At 40.8% G+C, this 20,404-nt stretch overlaps 1 protein-coding gene across 4 annotated transcripts in view; it reads left to right on the top strand.

Moving 5' to 3' along the window:
- ZBBX (zinc finger B-box domain containing) overlaps positions 1-20,404 on the top strand; it is a 49,498-nt gene that overhangs the window by 18,097 nt on the left and 10,997 nt on the right. For all 4 annotated transcript variants that reach the window (XM_050965871.1, XM_050965870.1, XM_050965872.1 and 1 more), the window contains 9 exons: positions 9,319-9,486; positions 10,254-10,428; positions 14,076-14,196; positions 14,773-14,900; positions 15,114-15,217; positions 15,615-15,694; positions 16,906-17,072; positions 18,573-18,889; positions 20,007-20,166. In XM_050965871.1, the coding sequence (XP_050821828.1) occupies positions 9,319-9,486; positions 10,254-10,428; positions 14,076-14,196; positions 14,773-14,900; positions 15,114-15,217; positions 15,615-15,694; positions 16,906-17,072; positions 18,573-18,889; positions 20,007-20,166 (1,420 nt within the window). The remainder of the gene's footprint in view (positions 1-9,318; positions 9,487-10,253; positions 10,429-14,075; positions 14,197-14,772; positions 14,901-15,113; positions 15,218-15,614; positions 15,695-16,905; positions 17,073-18,572; positions 18,890-20,006; positions 20,167-20,404) is intronic.

The following is a 20,404-nucleotide window of genomic DNA, read 5'->3' as shown; positions in this document are numbered from 1 at the left end:
CTCTGCGTAGAAGCCATAGAACCAGTACCTCAGCAAGTATGAAGGAAAGGTTTTTACTTTTGCTACTTCCTAATACCAAGAAAGGAGGGGTTGGAGACCCATCGTGGATATCAGAGCACTCAACAAGTTTGTCAAGGCTCAAAAATTCAAAATGGTCACTCTCTCATAGTGATTATTCCAGCTTTAGAACAGGGAGAATCAGGATGCTTATTTCCATATTTCAATATTACCTTCCCACAGACAGTTCCTCAGATTTACCCTAGGATGGGATCACTACCAATACAGTACTCCCCTTCAGGCTATCCTCGGAACCCAGAGTATTCTCCAATGTCCTCTCCGTAATCGCATCTCACCTTCATTCCCAGGTGATCATGATCTATCCCTATCTGGACCCCTGCCTCCTCAGGGCTCATTCCTTTGAAGCCCCGTGTCTTACCCACGTAACTGTGGACTTATTCAGAAGCTTGGGCCTACAAATCAATGTCCAAAAATCGATGTTAACCCCAGTACAAAGATTAAAGTTCATTGGAGTTGGTCTCAACTCTCTTCGAGCGAGAGTGCTCCTCCCACAACATAGATTCCTCAATCTGTCCACAGAGACAGTGCACACCAGCCCTCAAATATTAGCCAAACGCTGCCTTCAGCTTCTGGGGCACATGGCTGCAGGCACGTTTGTGATAGCTCAGACCAGACTACACATGAAGTGTCTCCAGTTGTGGTTCAGCTCAGTGTACAGGTTGAACAGAGACACCTTAAAAAACCCCTATTGTTACCCACCAAGATCAAACAATCCTTGAACTAGTGGAAGTACCCACCAAACGTCTGCATGAGGATCCCGTTTGCACAGCCCTCCCCGTCACTACGACTCACCACCGATCCATCCCTCTTAGGATGGGGAGCACATCTTAACAACCTCACGACACAAGGCAAATAGTCACCCATGGAGGTGCATCCATATCAACTTCCTCGAATTCAGAGTGGTGAGGAACACTTGCATACTTCCTTTTGCTGATCAGAGGTGTACACACAAGGTTCATGATAGATAACATAGCATTCATTTACTACACAAATCGTCATGGGAGTGCCAGATAGCCTTTCCTTTGTGCAGAAGCAGTAAAGCTATGGAACTGGTATGTTTCCCAGAGTGTGACAGTTTCAGCAGCCTACCTACTGGAAGTGCAGAACACAACAGTGAACAGTCTTACTGCAAGTTTCCACATGACCATGAGTGGGAGATGAATTCAGTAGTCCTCCACAACATATTCAGACCATGGGGAACACTGACAGTGGACTTGTTCGCCACTCACCTGGATAGGAAATTCCCACATTACTGCTCCAGGCAGGCTTCAGACAGCACTTTTTAGGGGACATTCTCCTTTTCTTGTGGGAGAAGGGCCTTCTATATGCTTTTTCCACATTTCCTCTATTGCTAAAAATCCTATTAGAGAGAGAGAGAGAGAGAGAGAGAGAGAGAAAATGTTATACTGATTGTTCCCACCTGACCAAGACAGACCTGGTACCCTTACCTGTCATAGTTGGTGAAGTGTCTGCTGATCCCCCTTCATTCCATTCCATGTCTCCTTTCACAGAACAAAGGATGCACTCTCCACCCAAACTCGCGGATACTCCAACTCAAACCCTGGCTCCTTCATGGTTCCAACACATAAAAAGATCCTGCTCTGAGGAGATACAGGAAGTGTTACTACAGAATAGAAAATTAGCTACTACATACTTACCTGCAAAAGTGGACCAGGTTACATGTTTGGTGTAATTCCAAGCAAATTTCCCTGACAGCTGCTACTCTCCCAATGCTCTTAGAGTATATATTGGCTCTCAAGAAATCAGGATTATCCCTTAGTTCGCTCAAAATTCACCTAAAGGCCATAGCACCCTTCCATCAACAACTAGAGAGATACTAAGTGCTTTCACTCCCCACTACAAAGTGATTCCTCAAGGACGTAGTAAACCTTTTTCTCCAACCCAGATGTCTCCCCCCTCCCAATCATGGGACCTAAAATTAGTACTAAAAAGCCTGACTAGGCCATCCTTTGAACCAATGGCCATCAGTTCACTCACATACCTGTCCATGAAGACCGTATTCCTGGTGGCGATCACCTCAGTGAAGAGAATAGGGGAGGTAGTGGCACTAATGGCACACCCCTGCCATACGCTATACTTTCCGGACAAGGTTACTCTGACTGTACCCGAAGCTCATCTTCAAAGTGACTTTGTTCACATAAACCAACTGATTCACCTCCCGACCTTTTACCCTGTTATCACAGTGAGGCTGTACTGCACACACTAGACGTTAGGAGAGCTCTGGCCTTTTACCTGGACAGGATGAAGGTCCTAAGCTTTTCCTCTCCATTGCAAAAAGGTCTAAAGGTGCAGCAATATTGGCCCAGAGACTTTACAAATAGGTCTCAAACTGTATCAAACACTGCTGTTAGGTTCACAGCATAGTACTTCCATCTGGTATTTGCATGCACTCAGTGAGGTCGGTTTCCTCCTCTATTGCCTTCCTCAAGAACATCCCTATCTTGGAAATATTCAGGGCTGAAACCTGGGTGTCTGTGCATATCTTTGCAGAACATTATATGATTACCGGGGTCTCCCCTTCCGATGCTATCTTCGGCTCTACAGTATTGTCATCCAAAGACTTGACTCCGAAGCTCCAGCCCTGCAGTGGGGATACTGCTCGGAGTTGCCTACAGTGGAGCATCGAGAGGGCTGCTGCTCAAAGAAAAAGAGAAAGTTATTCACCTTTTGCAGTAACAATGGTTCTTTGAGATGTGTGTCCCTATGGGTGCTCTGTCGCCCACCCTCCTCCCCTCTACTTCAGAGTTCTTATAAGGACTCTGGTAGAGAAGGAACTGAAGGGGGTTCGCCTGCATGTGCTGCTTAGCCTCATGGCAGGGCAAGAGTAGGGGGCAGCATATGTGCGGGCCAAATGGACACTGCTCTCAAAGTTCTCTGATCAGCAGCAGTGACGTAAGTGCACCTACAGTGGAGCACTCATAGGGACACATCTCGAAGAAACGTTGTTACTGCACAAGGTGTGTAACTTCCTCTTCATACATTTTTTTATGCACCACGTACATATGTCATGCAAGAATATTAATATCAGTGAGTTTTATTAGTTTTCCAATGTTATCTTACATGATACTCTTTAGATACAGATTATAACCATAGTGAGTTGGGGTCCACTGAATTGGTTAGCTGAAACTGGGAATCTCTTAAGGTCAGACGTAAGGGTCTGCCCCGTTACAAGCTGCAGGAGGGCTAGCTGCTGGCAACCTGCAGGCAGCAGGTCAGAGCCCTTTCCTGGACAGGGCTAATGCCACCATATTTTCTTTTCCCTTTATATAGCAGAAACTAGGGCTGTCAAGCAATTAAAAAAATTAATCATTATTAATCGTGCTGTTAAACAATAATAGAATACTATGTATATAAATATTTTGGACGTTTTCCAATTTTTCAAACATATTTATTTCAATTAAAACACAGAATACAAAGTGTACAGTGCTCAGTTTATATTTATTTTTATTATAAGTATTTACACTGTAAAAATAAAATAAAATAAATAGTATTTTCCAGTTCACTCATACAAGTACTGTAGTGCAATCTCTTTATTATGAAAGTTGAACTTACAAGTGTAGAATTAAGTACAAAAAATAACCACATTCAAAAAATAAAACAATGTAAAACTTTAGAGCCTACAAATCCACTCAGTTCTACTTCTTGTTCAGCCAATCGCTCAGACAAACAAGTTTGTTTACATTTGCAGGAGATAATACTTCCCGCTTCTTGTTTACAATGTCACCTGAAAGTGAGAACAGGTGTTTGCATGGCACTGATGTAGCTGGCATTGCAAGGTATTTGTGCCAGATGTGCTAAAGATTGATATGTCCCTTAATGCTTTGGCCACTATTCCAGAGAACATGCTTCCATACGGATGGTGCTCATTTACAAAAATAATGCGTTAATTAAATTTGTGACTGAACTCCTTGGGGGAGAATTGTATGGGGTCTGAACATTCAAAGCAAGAAACGCTTACGTGGCCTCAACAGGGACTGCCCTTCTAGACTGCTCAGAGCTCCTGGTACTAGGACTCCAAATCCCCATGATGATTGATCTCTGGAAGCAAATACCTAAACAGTTATAGGTAGTGATTTTGCCTTGTAGTATAGACTCTGGCAAACATCTAGCAAAGTATGCAGACAGTTGTATTGCAAAAGAGCAAGGAAGAAAGAATCTTAGGGCTTGTCTACATCACAAAGTTGCAGCGCTGGTGAGGGGGTTACAGCGCTGCAACTTAGGAGGTGTACACATCTGCAGGGCATCACCAGCGCTGCAACTCCCTGTTTGCAGCGCTGGACGTACTCCCGTTTTGTCTCGGCTGTAGAGGATCCAGCGCTGGTGATCCAGCGCTGGTAATCAAGTGTAGACACTTACCAGCGCTTTTCTTGACCTCCGTGGAATAAGCAGGTATCCCAGCATACCTGAGGAAGCCTCTGGTAATCAAGCTGGTCTCCTTCCCCGGTTTGCTCTCGCGTTCCCCGAACCCCCGAGCAAGCAGGTCTCCTTCCCTGCGGTTTGCTGGGTGGTTCCGGGAACGCGAGAGCAAACCGCGGCGAAGCTGGTCTCCTTCCCCGGTTTGCTCTCGCGTTCCCCGAACCCCCGAGCAAGCAGGTCTCCTTCCCTGCGGTTTGCTGGGTGGTTCCAGGAACGCGAGAGCAAACCGCGGCGAAGCTGGTCTCCTTCCCCGGTTTGCTCTCGCATTCCCCGAACCCCGAGGAAGCAGGTCTCCTTCCCTGCGGTTTGCAGGGGGGTTCGGGGAACGCGAGAGCAAACCGCGGCGAAGCTGGTCTCCTTCCCCGGTTTGCTCTCGCGTTCCCAGAACCCCGAGCAAGCAGGTCTCCTTCCCTGCGGTTTGCTGGGTGGTTCCGGGAACGCGAGAGCAAACCGCGGCGAAGCTGGTCTCCTTTCCCGGTTTGCTCTCGCGTTCCCCGAACCCGAGCAAGCAGGTCTCCTTCCCTGCGGTTTGCAGGGGGGTTCGGGGAACGCGAGAGCAAACCGCGGCGAAGCTGGTCTCCTTCCCCGGTTTGCTCTCGCGTTCCCCGAACCCCCCTTGAAGCCGCCCAACAGCGCTGCAGTGTGGCCACATCTAACACCACTTGCAGCGCTGGTTGCTGTAAGTGTGGCCACTCTGCAGCGCTGGCCCTATACAGCTGTACTAATACAGCTGTAACAACCAGCGCTGCAAAATTGTAGATGTAGACATACCCTTAGTGTCAGCAGTGTAGACAAAGGAAAAGTACTGCACATAATGGGAAATGCGAGGCAGTGACAATTAAGCTAACTATATAAAATGGTGTTTGCTAAATTCTGGGAAAGTGTTAACTGACCTACAAAGCCTAACACTGAATGTATTGATATGCGCTAGAGCATCTATTTAGTGTGCTCTAGGGCTTCAGAAAACAAGTAAGTAGCTGTACATCCAGTCTCAACTGTTCAGCATGTATGAAATGGCAGGAATACGTTTTTGTTTTTTTAATGTGATAAAGGAGAAAATTGAAAATCCAACTGTGGCCTTAGTTGCTGCTTTTACAGTCCTTCAGGAAAGTCCTTGGCAATCAAGATACATTACATTTGAGGAATGGAAGTAGGTTGGATCTGCTGCTATCATCTTTATGACATTATGTTAGCTGGAATGCTTTCACATTAAAATAACTTTCTGACATTTGTGCCAAAATAATTGAGTTTCTGTTAGTCCAAAAGATTGACAGCCTGCCATCATTCTAAATACTTAAATGCTATTGATCTTCATGTTTTAAAAATACATTTAGAAAGCCCAGTGAAATGGTCTTTGTGAGAGGATGGGAAGGAAATATTCATATAGACCCATTCTGAATAATACTTAACCCTGATTTTAAAAATCGGTGGCAGTGTCAAAATTTTCTTTTGAAAGGAAGGGACAGATCCTCAGCTGTGGTAAAAGTGCCACTGAAGTAATTAATTTATACCACCTGCGTGTCTGCCATGAAGTTTGTATAAAAACAAGTATCATAATAAAAATGCTCATTATTCATTGTTCTATTTTCATGATTTTTTAACCTTTTTGTAAATTATAGAAGCTTGATGCTTGGAAAGCAAAATTAGGTTCATTTTTAGATTAATTGAGCCATCATACTGGATGGCAGGTAATTGTAGAAATTGGGGGGCGGGAGGGAAAGGGGAAAGAACTAGCATTTCTTTTTAAAGAAAACAATAGATGATTGAAGGTGGTTTTTTTTAACTTCTTACTCTGACAGTTTGCAGTAGATTCACAGGTTTTACTGTCACAATCTCAGCCTATAGAATAAGACCCCTTTTCATTATTTACCAGATCATTTTATGCATTTAAGATACAATTCTTATTAATTCAAAATTCAACAAACTGGTGTGGAAACAGCCAGTTACATATCATACCAAGTTTAGAAAGGATCATGGATAAGATTTTTGAAGGCACAAGTTCCACTGAAAGTTGATGGGACTTGTACTCTGAAATCACATAAGTTTTTTTTTTTTCAAAATCCTACCCCCAATTGGAATGTTTCACCATCATCTTATCTTGTTTAGTTAGCAAGACAGAAGAAACTCAGAGAGCATCTAAATTCACTTGCTAGGAACTATAATATAGGAAGCAATCCAGTACGTTTATCCGAGTATTCTCTTTGAAATCAGTTAAATAGAATTTCAAAACTGTTCTGAAACATGAGCAAAATGCCAAATCGAGAGTAATGCTGTGTAAAATGTACAGATAGAGCTCTAGGTGGCAGTTTTACAAATATCGGTGATAGACATATATAAATGTGTTATCGTACCATTTAAATCCACAAACAATGCAGTGAGTTGCTTCACTTGCTTTCACATGCTGCTATCTCTTGAGCAGGGAATATTACTCTTGCTCATCTGAATGCTGTGGTCAAAAATCAAATGTAAAGTGACTAGAGAGCATGAAACTCATTTTCTTTGGTCTTCTACTTCGCCTCTGGAGGGAAGTAAATGAGCATAAAATGCCTTAAGGAACCCTGCCAAGAGGAAATGCAGTTATGTAGAGAAGATCTTCTGCTTCTCTCTACATATGTGCTTCTGGTCTCCAAGTATTTTAGTAATCTTTTGCCCATGTGGAAAAGAGACTGTTGCCAGCAGTTGTGGGGAATCAGAGCTAGGGGACACAACAAAGTAGTATATTTCCCCGGGAAAAATGTACCCCCTCACTATATCATGGTGAGAGTTATGGGATAAGAATCTGAATAGAATATATGCAGTCACAATGGCTGTCATAAACAGATAGTTAAGGGTTAATGCATCTTGTACCTATAAAGGGTTAAGAAGTTCACCTAGCCTAGCTAACACCTGACCAGAGGAACCAATGGGGGAACAAGATGTTTCAAAAGGAAGGAGGGAAGTTTCCTTTGTTTAGTCAGTTGCTACGGAAAAGGATAAACGGACACAAATCAGATATTAGGAATGGCAATATACAAAAACCTGTAGGAGAACACTTCAACCTCCCTGGCTACACATTAGCAGACCTTAAAGTGGCCATCCTGCAGCAAAAAAACTTCAGGACCAGACTTCAAAGAGAAACTGCTGAGCTTCAGTTCATCTGCAAATTTGACACCATCAGCTCAGGATTAAACAAAGACTGTGAATGGCTTGCCAATTACAGAACCAGTTTCTCCTCCCTTGGTTTTCACACCTCAACTGCTAGAACAGGGCCTCATCCTCCCTGATTGAACTACCTCATTATCTCTAGCTTGCCTGCATATATATACCTGCCCCTGGAAATTTCCACTACATGCATCTGACGAAGTGGGTATTCACCCATGAAAGCTCATGCTCCAAAACGTCTGTTAGTCTATAAGGTGCCACAGGACTCTTTGCTGCTTTTACAGATCCAGACTAACACGGCTGCCCCTCTAATAATTGAGCTTAGAGCTTTTCATGCAGGTCCCCCACATCTGTACCCTAAAGTTCAGAGTGGGGAAGGAACCTTGACAATGGCAAACAGTGAATGTAGCTTGAAGCAACATTAAGTCTTCTTGCATACTCATTGGAAGGTCATAGAATATGGTATGCGAGATGCAAGGTGAAGGATACTAGGTCAAGTGTATTGTCATAGGTAGGTAGGGCTAGAGGGAGAGCCCTGGAGTGGATTTAGTCCCAGAGCCAAAGTGATTGGGCCTAGGTTTATGATGGATCTTTGGGCTCTTCAGCTTTTTCTGGCCATATTTCCTGTGTACATTCTTGCTCATCCTGAGACCCAAGGAGTATTCTTTTTAGCTTTTTCTTCTGTGCATATTTTTACATAGGCGGGAAACACAGGAAACTTTGTGGCAACATACATATTTTTACTTAGCACTCTAGGTTCACTGTATTATCTGGATCCCAAATGTGGCTCTGAAACAAAATATTTCCACAGGACAAATGAAGAAAGGAGATTTGCATTCTTTTTTCTATTCTCTTTTTGGTTTTACCTTTTCTCATTTAGGTAACTGTTCAAGTATGGGCCCCATAAGATGAAATTTATGGAGCAGTTTGCTTTATACTAATGTAAGTTGCAGAAGAATAAAGGAAAGTGGCAATGGAACTAGAGAGACCAGGTGGGTGAGGTAATAATATCTTTTATTGGACCAGCTTCTGTTGGAGAAAGCTTGAGTCTTTCATCAACAGAAGTTGATTCAATACAAAATATCTTACCCACCTGGTCTCTCTAATATTCTGGGACCAACACAGCTACAACAACAATGCAAACAACAATGTGATTAAAATTATTGTTGTAATCCAAGCACTACTTCCAGCCTTTGCCCTAGGTTAACTTGTCTAGATCTTCAAACTAGTTCATAAGCTTGGTCTCTCACACAGTAGATTTGATACCTTGACTGGTATTTCTTTGAGCTGCTTAAATCAGTTTCACCTCATAAGGGTCTCTTCAGCTGCAGTTCTAAAGAAGACAAAATCTAACCAATATCTGTTTGACCTTCATTAGTTACTAATTTTATAGCATGTTGATTATATAGTTCTTTAACATATGACATGCGCTGCATAGATTATCTCCCATATTCATTAAATAATCTGGTAGTCTCTTACATTCGTATCTGATCTGAATATTTGGTTTCATTCACATTGTTGATGATAGGATATGTTCGGTCCTACATCATTCTGTAGTCTGCTCTGTTCCTTTTATGCTTCTGCCTCTGTAATTTGAGCATTGTTTAGTGGAAAGTGTGTGTGTTTATTTTGAAATAATCTGGTGGTCTATATTGTTTGTAGGCAAAAACTGATGTATCAGTTGGAAAATTAGAAGCTACCCATCAGTTCATGAAAGACTTCAATCCTGGTGAATCCAGAAAGAATCATGAGCAGAAGAAAGCAAATAGCAAGAATCAGCTCACGTCAGACATTTCTTCATCTCTGCTAACGTCAACAGGCAATGCTGAGGTAGGCTGAGGAATTTCTGTGAGCTGTGTATTCCTGTAAAACAACAGAAAATTCCATTTTTACACTCATAATTCCTTAAAGTATATTGGCTCTGTGATTTCTGGTGCCACAAATTGCGTAGTCAGATCAGGCTATCCATTTGGTCCACCCCTCTGATCCATGTTTGTGCATGTGGCCCGCATGAGACGCGGGACCTCAGATTGCTACTGCTTTGCTTGTAATTAAACAAGCCCTGATTCTATTAGCCTTTTGGCAGATTATATCTATAGCATTAGAAATAACTATTTTCTTTTAATAATAAACTATTTTATACTTATCACTATATATGAATGGCCTTAATAGTAGTGATAACTTCATTTAGAAATTGCATTCATTCCTAGTTGAATTTAGTGTGCGTGTGGCCTGTGATATACACTAAATCAGACTGGATAATCTAGTGGTACCTTCTGGCCTTAAACTCTGTGGCTATAAATCTGCATGATTTTATGCATTTGTTTAGCAGTCTGGCTTAGAGCTCTGTTGATGAGGCATCTCAATTCAATCTGGCCAAAAGGAGCGGTTTCCGAAAATAGCCTTGAATTATCTTGATCACAGTTTAACCGAAAGGTAGTGCATAAGAAAGGGTACCACATCCAAGAACTGAATCCCTTCAGCAGTTAAGATGCGAAACCATTAATCCTTTGTCATCAGGTATTTGTATGTGTAGGTGGGGAAGACTGTTGGCATTAGGACATATTTGATTGATCACTTTTTTGAAATTGATTCAGGAAGTTTCCACAGTACCAGCAGGGACAGTTTTTGAGAATCAGAATGGTGGTTTATTACTGTATGGTACTTTTGATGAGGAAGAATCTGCAGAGTCCTTTCAAGAAGCTTTAACTCAGTGGAGAAATGGAAATCATGAACACAAAAAGGAACAGAACTGTGATGAGGCTCAACAAGGTATGAATTAGTTTCTGCTCAATACGTTTTTAAAAAGAAAACTGAACCCATTTTGGTCAATAGTGTATATTCTCAAAGCTTATGTACTGATGAGCATATATCAGCCTTTACAGTATCAACTTGTAATGTATGAATTTATAATTTTTTATTAAAATGACCATTTCTAAGTCTCCAGCTGATTACCATGCTACTGGAAGGTGACATAGTTCATGACACAAACTGTATGCCTCTTTCTTATATGGTAAATCATTTCCTATCTGATTTAACAATACAACAAATAGATTGATAAAATGTGTGTCAGAAGGTTAAAGTGTGACTGATTCCTTGTTGCCCAATTGACTGAGAGAGGAGACCTCTGGCTGATTAACTGCTGCTGATAGATTGAAGTGGAAGGTACCTCAGCTTTATAAGACTGGGAAGAGTGGACAAAAGGAAGGGAAGGACTGTTTGAGCTGGGGCTGAGGTGCTGTAAAATGGTTGCTGAGGGAAGTAATTGGAGAAGCCTTCTGGAGGCGTGACCCAGAATCCAGGGAGCACAGAAGCCTGAGTAATCCAGAGCACTCTGACAGGAGAGAGAATAAGAAGTAGCTGTGTTAGACAAGTCTCACAAAGGAAGGGCCGTGCTAAGTGACAGACCTCAGAAACAGACTTTATTTGAAGCTGAAATAGGAGGAGGAAAGGAAAGGAGGAGCTGTACCTTGTGAGAGTCTTGGATGAAAGAGACTATATTTGAGCAAATTGTACATTGATAAACTAGTCCTTAAGAAGGAGCATTGGTATGTGACAAAGGACTTGGTAGACTTACTGAGGGGCTCTGGCGTGAAGGGAAACTGATGCTGGGCTCCCTAGAACCAAATAAAGACCAGAATGGAGCACTGAACAGAACAAGCATACTCATTTACATACTGCTAGCAAGTCTGTATTTTTTGGAATATTTTTCAAATGTTACTGTTTGTTTTTTCCATACTGTTATTGTGATGGTTATATGATTCCTCAAGTATACACTATGTAAGACACCCCAAATGAATATTAGTGCCTTTGTTTGTATATTGAAGCACTCTGGATGCTGGTTAATCTGTTTCTATAACTTCAGTTTGCTCAAGCAGGCCACATTATGTTACTGGAATAGTCTAGCCTTTTTATGTACTTTGCAAACAGGGACTTGAGTATTTGGAATTGTTTCTAAGACACTGTTGGTGGAGATGATAATATTCTGTAGGAATAGTGAATATATTTTCCTTAAAGTGAAGTATTCTCATTATTTTTTAGAATAGTGGAATAGTATACAGACAGTGTCTACTGATGGTGCAGAGGACTAGAGTTCTATTTCTGATTCTGTGACCCTGGGCAAGTCATTTAACCACTGTTCTCCGGTGAAATCTGTAAAACTAATAAGATTTAGCTGCCACAGATTTTTTTCAGATATTCATCTCAAAGGTACTTGCTAAGGCCTTGTCTACACCACAAAGTTGCAGCGCTGGTGAGGGAGTTATAGCGCTGCAACTTAGGAGGTGTACACATCTGCAGGGCATCACCAGCGCTGCAACTCCCTGTTTGCAGCGCTGGCCGTACACCCGTTGAAACTTGGGTGTAGAGGATCCAGCGCTGGTGATCCAGCGCTGGTCATCAGGTGTAAACACTCACCAGCGTTTTTCTTGACCTCCGTGGAATAAACAGGTATCCCAGCATACCAGAGGAAGCCTCTCTGGTAATCAAGCAGGTCTCCTTCCCCGCGGTTTGCAGGGGGGTTCGGGGAACGCGAGAGCAAACCGCGGGGAAGCAGGTCTCCTTCCCCGCGGTTTGCTCTCGCGTTCCCCTAACCCCCGTGCAAGCAGATCTCCTTCCCCGCGGTTTGCAGGGGGGTTCGGGGAACACGACAGCACACCGCGGGGAAGGAGATCTGCTTGCACGGGGGTTCAAAAAACACCGGAGCAAACCGCTGGGAAGGAGACCTGCTTGCAGGGGGGTTTGGGGAACACCGGAGCAAACCGCTGGGAAGGAAACCTGCTTGCAGGGGGGTTTGGGGAACACCGGAGCAAACCGCTGGGAAGGAGACCTGCTTGCAGGGGGGTTCGGGGAACACCGGAGCAAACCGCTGGGAAGGAGACCTGCTTGCACGGGTGTTTGAGGAACGCGACAGCACACCGCGGGGAAGGAGACCTGCTTGGGGGGGGGGTGTTCGGGGAACACTGGAGCAAACCGCGGGGAAGGAGACCTGCTTGTGGGGGGGGTGTTCGGGGAACACTGGAGCAAACCGCGGGGAAGGAGACCTGCTTCCCCGCAGTTTGCTCTCGCGTTCCCCTAACCCCCCTTGAAGCCGCCCAACAGCGCTGCAGTGTGGCCACATCTAACACCACTTGCAGCGCTGGTTGCTGTAAGTGTGACCACTCTGCAGCGCTGGCCCTATACAGCTGTACTAATACAGCTGTAACAACCAGCGCTGCAAAATTGTAGATGTAGACATAACCTTTGAGTTCAAAGAACATCTGTCATATACCTCTCCAATCTTGTCTCTCTTGCTTCACCTGAGACCTCTATACTAGTAAATTCAAAGCCTAATAATTACAGCCTGTTTATTGAGGTGAGCAATGCACATGCCTCAGAATTATATACGTTACATTTTGGTGCATTTTCTTTTTCTCTGATAGCTGAGTATCCGCATCAGTCTCTGAGTATTAGGCTGAATCTTTCCCTGTGAAGAGATGTGATCAGTTAATCATGAACCATGAAACAAAATTGTGTTTACTTGGATTTATGCAGGATATTCTGTGTCTCCGCTACAGATAACAGTTTGCTGTGCTTTCTCTTTCTGAAGTATACTATGCTACTTGATACATTTAGAATAATCTTGCACTTATTACTAATACCTTTTCTGGTGATTTGGGGTTTTTATTTGGAAATCCATGGGCTTTGATCCTGCAAATGTGCATGGGCGTAACTTTATACATATGAGCAGCCCAGTTGCTTTCAATGCATAAAGGTAAGCCATAATTGTGTGCAGGTTTGAGGTCTTGCGTATCAATCTGGACACTCAGTTATCCCATGTAAATCTGTTTTTGAGGTCTTATACCTCCAAGTACATGACCGTCAGAATTAATTAGCCAGCTTACATAGTACAGATAATGCACATATCTTGAAGGCTTTGTCATTGTTTTAAACAGCTAGTTCCTTGTCTTTTATTAGGCATGAGAAAAACTTAACTATACAGTTCTCCTTTACTGCTTATCAGTGGAATCTTTACATATATCCTTTTAACTTCTAATTTATTTGCTACCAATTGAGGAGCAGAAGAAGAAGTCAGCTGATGTCAGCTACCCGCCCTGAATAAATGTTCAGTTTAAAGCTTGTTTTCACACAGGGTATGATGATTTAGCCCAGAGAGAGAGTGAGTGTGGTTTTTTTTTTTTCCAGTCAAATCCAATCAATACAAATTTGATTGTAAACTCACTTTTCATATGGACCACAAACTTCAAATAACTCTCTCAACAAAATATGAATAATATGAGATGAACCTTTTACATTTCATAAGCAGACATCTAAATCAAGCATAGACTATTAATTAAAATGAATTTTATTGTTTAATAAAAGGAAAGCATATTGTTAACATATTTGAATGATATATATTACAGTTTTCTTTATACTTATAGAATCCATGGGAGTTTGTGAGGTACAGACCCATCTCACAATTTTGAGAAAACCTGCTAAAATTGAATTCAGAGAAGAAAGCCTGAACTATATGGAGAAACTGTGGCTTAAGAAGCATAGAAGGTAGTCACTGAATCACACACTGCTAATAAAAGAATCCAGAAATAGCTGTTTGTGTTAATATGAGCAATCTAAAGCAATTTTATCTGAATATTTGAGAACATATTAAACAAATATCGGAAAATTTAGATGAAGTGATTGTGTTGGTGGTTTTTCCTGTAAAATAAATTACTAATTATGTCCATATTTTGATGAATCATTATTTTTGAATTATTTTGGAGAGGTTTTCTTTAATATCAATACAAAAATAACAATCTCTTGTAGAACTTGATAGTATTAGTAACAGAAATTAGGAGTTTCAGTTCACTCTTAAGGAGCTTACTACTGTAAGAATACATGATCGGAAGCATAGAGGGTGCTTGATAATTCTGTTAACCCCTGTTTCTGGGAAGTACTAAGTACCATCCATGCCTACAGAAGTCAATGGAAGTCAGCCTTTTTCACAAGCAGCTCTGCATGATGAAGTCCAAACTTTAGTGTCTGAATGAAGTTTCATTGTTCACTATAATAGTATGAGTGTGATAGTAATAATACTGTAACTTTTAAAGACTTGACTCCTCGTTTTCTTCTTATTTTAAGAATGCCAGTTGATCAGATATCTGGTATTCAAGCAGATGAATTCAGACCTAAGCATGAATTGATGAATGAACCTGATGATGCTCTGAGTGGAGAAGGAGGAGAAGGAGATGATGATGATGATTTAATAGGTTTGTTGGACTTCTATTAGTTCCTTACAATTCCTGAACAACTGCAAGTAGATTGTTCTTTCCTGAAGATGTATGTGGGTAGTCAGGAAACGTGTGATGGTTAAATAACAAAACAGCCTCCCCCCACCCTCCAAAACCCCCCAACTCAGTAACTTAATACATAAAAACATATATAATAAAAAGTGAATGCACTGCTCTAATTGTATTTCACAGTTGAAGATATGAAAAAGTATTGGACAGCTCTGTTTAGAGCAGAAGAGTCTGACACAGTTCCTGGGAACCTTGAGTCTGCTTTGAAAATTGAGATACTCAGTGATGTAAGTATATGTTTCTTAGTGGTAAACTGCAAATGGGTCAGTTTAATTATCCTATACCCTTTAAAAAAATTGAGCAATTAAATTTTCAAATTAGTAAGAGCCAAACAGAAAAGTTGAGTTGGTTAGACTTCAGACTTAAATGGGATACTGTAGATAATCAGAAATACAGTTAAAATACTTGTTTTGGTATATTGCTAATGCTGTTAGTCCATCCACAGAAAGATCAGTTTTCCAAAGTAAATAAATGTTCCTAGTATTTCTCCCTTGATGGCACCAACTGTACAGAGGTCACACAAAAGTAATCTGTCCAGTTTTTCACTCACTGTGGTGATGTAGTCTTTGAATTGTTTAGCTAATTGTTTCTCTGTGTGTGTCTGTATGTATTTTTTTTAATTAGTCTTGTGAAGAGGATCTAGATGAATCATGTAACTCTGTAGTGATGGAAGTTGGATCCACTAAACTGAGTAATGAACAAAGGTAAATGGAACAATATGATAGGGTAGTTTGTGATTTCATTACTTTCCAGGAACTGAACCAGTGATATGTTATGGCTGACATATCATAGCTGAGCAAATATTTCACCATAACAGTACAGTATAATACTATGAACCTCATTATTAAAGTGTTTGTTGTATATTTTTTTTGAGTTAAAGAAAATATTTCGCTATAAAAACCCAGTCCAGGCTATAAGAGCCTGAATATGAATATGAATATTTGTTATGCAAAACAAATTTTAAAAGGCAGTGCTCTCCATTGAGACTGCAGCTTCAGTTCTCCAATCACTCTTAGGAGTGGATGAATCAATGCCATGAGTCCCAGACCATCTAGAAGGCAACAAGCATAAAGACAGCCTATATTGTGGATCCATTCACATGATATTATCTATGGATATGCAGCCCCAAAGATGGTTGCAAAGTCGCAAAAAAGCAGAGATCCTTGTGGTGGAGGAAGGGGAACAGTCTTGTCTTGGATCTGAAGTGGCTGAATTTTTTCATAAGTTTCAGTGGAGACGCAGCTTATTCAAAGCAGCTGTGGAATCTGGGGGACTTGTTGGCATTAATTGATTTAAAGATGCCCATGATGCTCATTTTTTCATCCTACTCATAAAAATATATTCAGTTTGTGTTAGGTGACTAGTATCTTTAATACATAACACTGTCATTTGACTTCCCCATCCCTCTGGGTCTTTTCAAAGATCCTGACTATTTCATTATTCTTAACTGATGGAAGGTTTTCATCTCACCTTACATAGATGACTTGTTAGTGAAGGTCCTGTATGAGTAAGAGGTTGCAAGGTGCTTTAAAAAAACCCACACTTTAAATGTGCAACACACATTGTAAATGATTGTGCATGCAAGTAAAGATTTTCAATGACCTCTGTGTACTTTCATATCAGGATTTGGATGCCAAGAATTCCAAGGCACTATATTATTGAAAGCTGGCTCTCTGATTACATTATGTTCTTAAAGAAATATATCCAGGCAAAATTAGGAATCACTGTAATCAAGCCCTTTTATCTTTTTTAATACTGTTTTATTTCACTTTTGTGTCCTAAAAATTAAAGTCAGTATAGAGTACTGCCATTGACACTTCTGCAACTTCCATGACCTCCCGAAAACTATCTAATGTTTGGATGTGAATGTTTGTTAGGAGCCTTTGTGTGTGAAATTTTTTTTTTTAATCCACAGTGATGCAATACCTGAAAATCAGAAGGATACAATATCAGACTTTTTACCAGAACCAGCTGCTGATGTAACTAGCAAGACATCTCTTAATTCTGCTTCTACATCTCACAAAAGAGACCTTTTCATTCCTCATGATAGAAGCACAGTTCCCATTAAAGAAATTTCTAAAGGTAAATTTTGGTAAGATTATTTTTTGCTATCACTTTCCTTACTTGGGTGGAGAGAAAAGAACTTTTTGTTCTAGTAGGCAGTACAGTATTTTATATGATGATCTTTCTGTGTTTGTAACAGACAGAATTGTAACCGGTTAAACACAATAGTGTTTTTGTGCTAAAAGTAAAAACATTTGTTCTTTAAAGATACTTTGAATATTCATTTTAGGTCATGGTTTTTCTGCATGGCATACAATGATGCCACAAGTTTATAGCTTGATTATTAGGGAGAGATAATGTTTGCAATATGTGGGTATATGACATGCATAACTATGCCTCAATTACACTAGGTGGGGTTTCGATCCAAAGTCTGTAGGTTTATTTAGAGAATGTGAGTTAAATGGACTGTATGCTTGTACAGCCGCTCAGAATGGCCCCTTAACTCAGAGTTTTAATGGACCACATTAATATATTCACAAATTGTGTGCATCAATTTTCATGTACACGTAGGCTTTTATGTTTGCAGACTGGGTGCCTGGTTAGCTGTCTGTCTGATTTGCTTGCACAAAGGCAGTATTTGAATACTTAAATAGATGTACCTGCAAAATTTTGTGGATGGAATAGTGAAAGATGTCTGAAAATTTGGCAGCTTTGTATTGTGAAGTCATTATTAAGCACTAGTCAGAGAAACATTTATTTCTTATTCCAGAATCAGAAAACTGGATTATTTTACTATGCTATTTTCTTTAATAATGAGTGTTTAAATTGTTAGTATGTTAGGTTAAGATTTTACATTAAATTGCTCCTTGCAAGCTATCAAAAACTAGTCTTTGTATGTTCTCAGCCAGTCTCTTTTTTTGCATTTGGTTCAAACTCAAGCCCAAATGGTGAAAGAGAAACTGACAGCTGAACAGTGAGGGGTGCTATGTGTGGCCTTGGGGGCAGAAAAGGAATGGCAAATAGTTATGTCTTAAGATAAAACGAAAAAAAACCGTAATCATTACTCTTGTGCTGCATGCAAAAGATACATGTCCTGAGAGTATGTATCCATAGCTTCTATTGCTTTCAGAGAAATGTACTTCCAAGTAACTGTCTCGCTTTTTTGTAGTAAAAATATAATGCTGCTATTGCAGTTGTTCAACTGTTTCTAATTAGATCTCACGCCTTTTTAAAAGGAAAAGTTACAATTTCATAAAGCATTTTCTTGGAGATAGCTGTCCCTCTAGGGATGTAAGATACAAAATGACTTAATACATTCATGGATAGTGAGTTATTACGAGTCTGATTTTTAGAGAAGCTGAGCACCTGTGGTTCCCATAGATTTCAATGAGAGCTCTGGCTGCCCAGCGTCTCTGAAAATCAAGCTGTAAGTTTAAATGGAAGTCAATTGCTCTCCTTCTGAATTGCTTATTTGACATCTTAGGGCTATCTTACAGTAAAATTCTGTCAGACTGCACATTTTTGTTTTGAATTCCCTGAGACTATCTGTAGACATCTAGTTTGTCCTTTTTTGTTTAGTTTCATCTGCAAGAACATCTACAGTGAATCATGAAAGAATGTATACTGATTGCATCCATTCCAGCACAGAAGAAACAGTTCTCGGCAGTCCTCATGAAAGTGCTGTAACCGAAAAAGAAAGCATTAAAACAAAGACTTCTAGAAGATCTCTTAGTGCTTGTATGTTACCCGAGAAGACTTTTGACTTTCCTAAATTAGGCAGCAGTGAACCTTCCGTCATGACAAGATCATTGAAAAACAGTAAAGATTCACTGGAATTTAACAGTTTCCACACGAGCAAGAGTTTGATTTTACCTGTCACTACAGAAGCTTCAGTGGTAAAATGTTTTGTGCCTATTCTCCAAATATAATAAATATTGCATAATTGCCCTGTCTCCCTTTTCAACATTTTATCTTGGCACAATGCAGTAGAGTGGTACTGGTAGTTAACTATATAGAGTAGTTACCATGAAATACTGCACATTAATATGTAGTAACAAAGTAACTCCATTAAAAATAGTGGTAATCATGAATGTAATTTTAGCGGGGCAGGCGGAGTGGCTGGCTGTCACTGGCCCAGCCTTTCAACTAGGGAAGATAAAAGTGCTTTCACCCCCACCCCCACCCGCCCACTTTCAGTCTTCTGTGGGGATAGTTCAGAAGGAGCAAGAGAAAACAGACAGCTAGTCACAATCTCAGAAGGGCTGCTTTGTCAGGCCTGCTGCTCACCCTTCCTACCCCCTTAACTTTGCTGTCTCAGGTTGGGCACGCCTTCCTATGGAACCTACAATACATCTCTCACTGAATATAGGTCTGAGCGGCAGGTTTGTTTGCTTGCTTCCATTTATGAATGCAGTCTTTGTGTGTTCATCAAGGCAAGTAATCTTGATTCTCTTTTCATGGTTGCAGACCACAGATTATGCCTACACTGGGATAAAAGACCCGCAGCACGGTTGTGGCAAGCTTGGTTTTGCGGGGCTAAAAATCACTATGTAGACATTCAGGCTTGAGCTAGAGCCTGAGCTCTGGGACCCTCCACTGCCAGGATCCCAGAGCTCAGGCTCCAGCCTAAACCCAAACACCTTCACAGTGATTTTGCAGCCCTGGAGAATGAGTCCAAATCAGCTGACCTGCCCCAGCTGTGCTTTTTTATGTTTTGGTTTTTTATCCCTGTGTAGTCCTACCCTCAATGGCTTAACAGAAGTGTGAAGATCAGTGGAGGTAATACTCAGATTACTTTGGTGACTACTAAGCAAGATAGGTTTTTAGGATTTATTCTTTTAGAAATATCCCATGTCTAAAACTGTAAACCTGTCACAAAAATATTTATATATTAATTAGAATGATTTCAGGTTTTATGATAGGAACATTGTATCAAAATTGACGTGGCATGATCTAGTATAAGTAGACAATATAAGCCTTTAGTTGTCTTTAATATTTTGTCTTTTATCCTAGTTGTTACAGGAAGTAGCCCTAAGAGAAAAACCTACTTTGACACAATATCAAGGACTTGAGGGATTCTTTATTTTGCATGCAAATTCTAAGCAAGTAACACTTGATTCAATTCCTTCACCTTTCTCAGATTGCAGCTCTACAAACAGTACTTCAGTTTCAGGTAACAGCCTGGAAATAAAATCCTCCACAACTGAACTTTACATATTGAGTACATATGTTGCAGTGCATCATAACCTTTATCTGTAGATGTATTTCTATCTGTATATAAGCATGTGCTAGGTCCTGTGTATAATTTTAAGCTCAATATGATAAATTGGCTGATATTGGTATGATATTTTGCTCTGCCAAGAAGAGCAACTGACAGAATGTAAGAAAGCATAGGATAATCCAGCCCCCTA

This window comes from Gopherus flavomarginatus, chromosome 8 (assembly GCF_025201925.1).
Source record: "Gopherus flavomarginatus isolate rGopFla2 chromosome 8, rGopFla2.mat.asm, whole genome shotgun sequence".
NCBI classification, from domain to species: Eukaryota; Metazoa; Chordata; order Testudines; family Testudinidae; genus Gopherus; species Gopherus flavomarginatus.
Note: the sequence above shows the minus strand (reverse complement) of the source record. Positions and strands in the feature narration are given on the sequence as shown.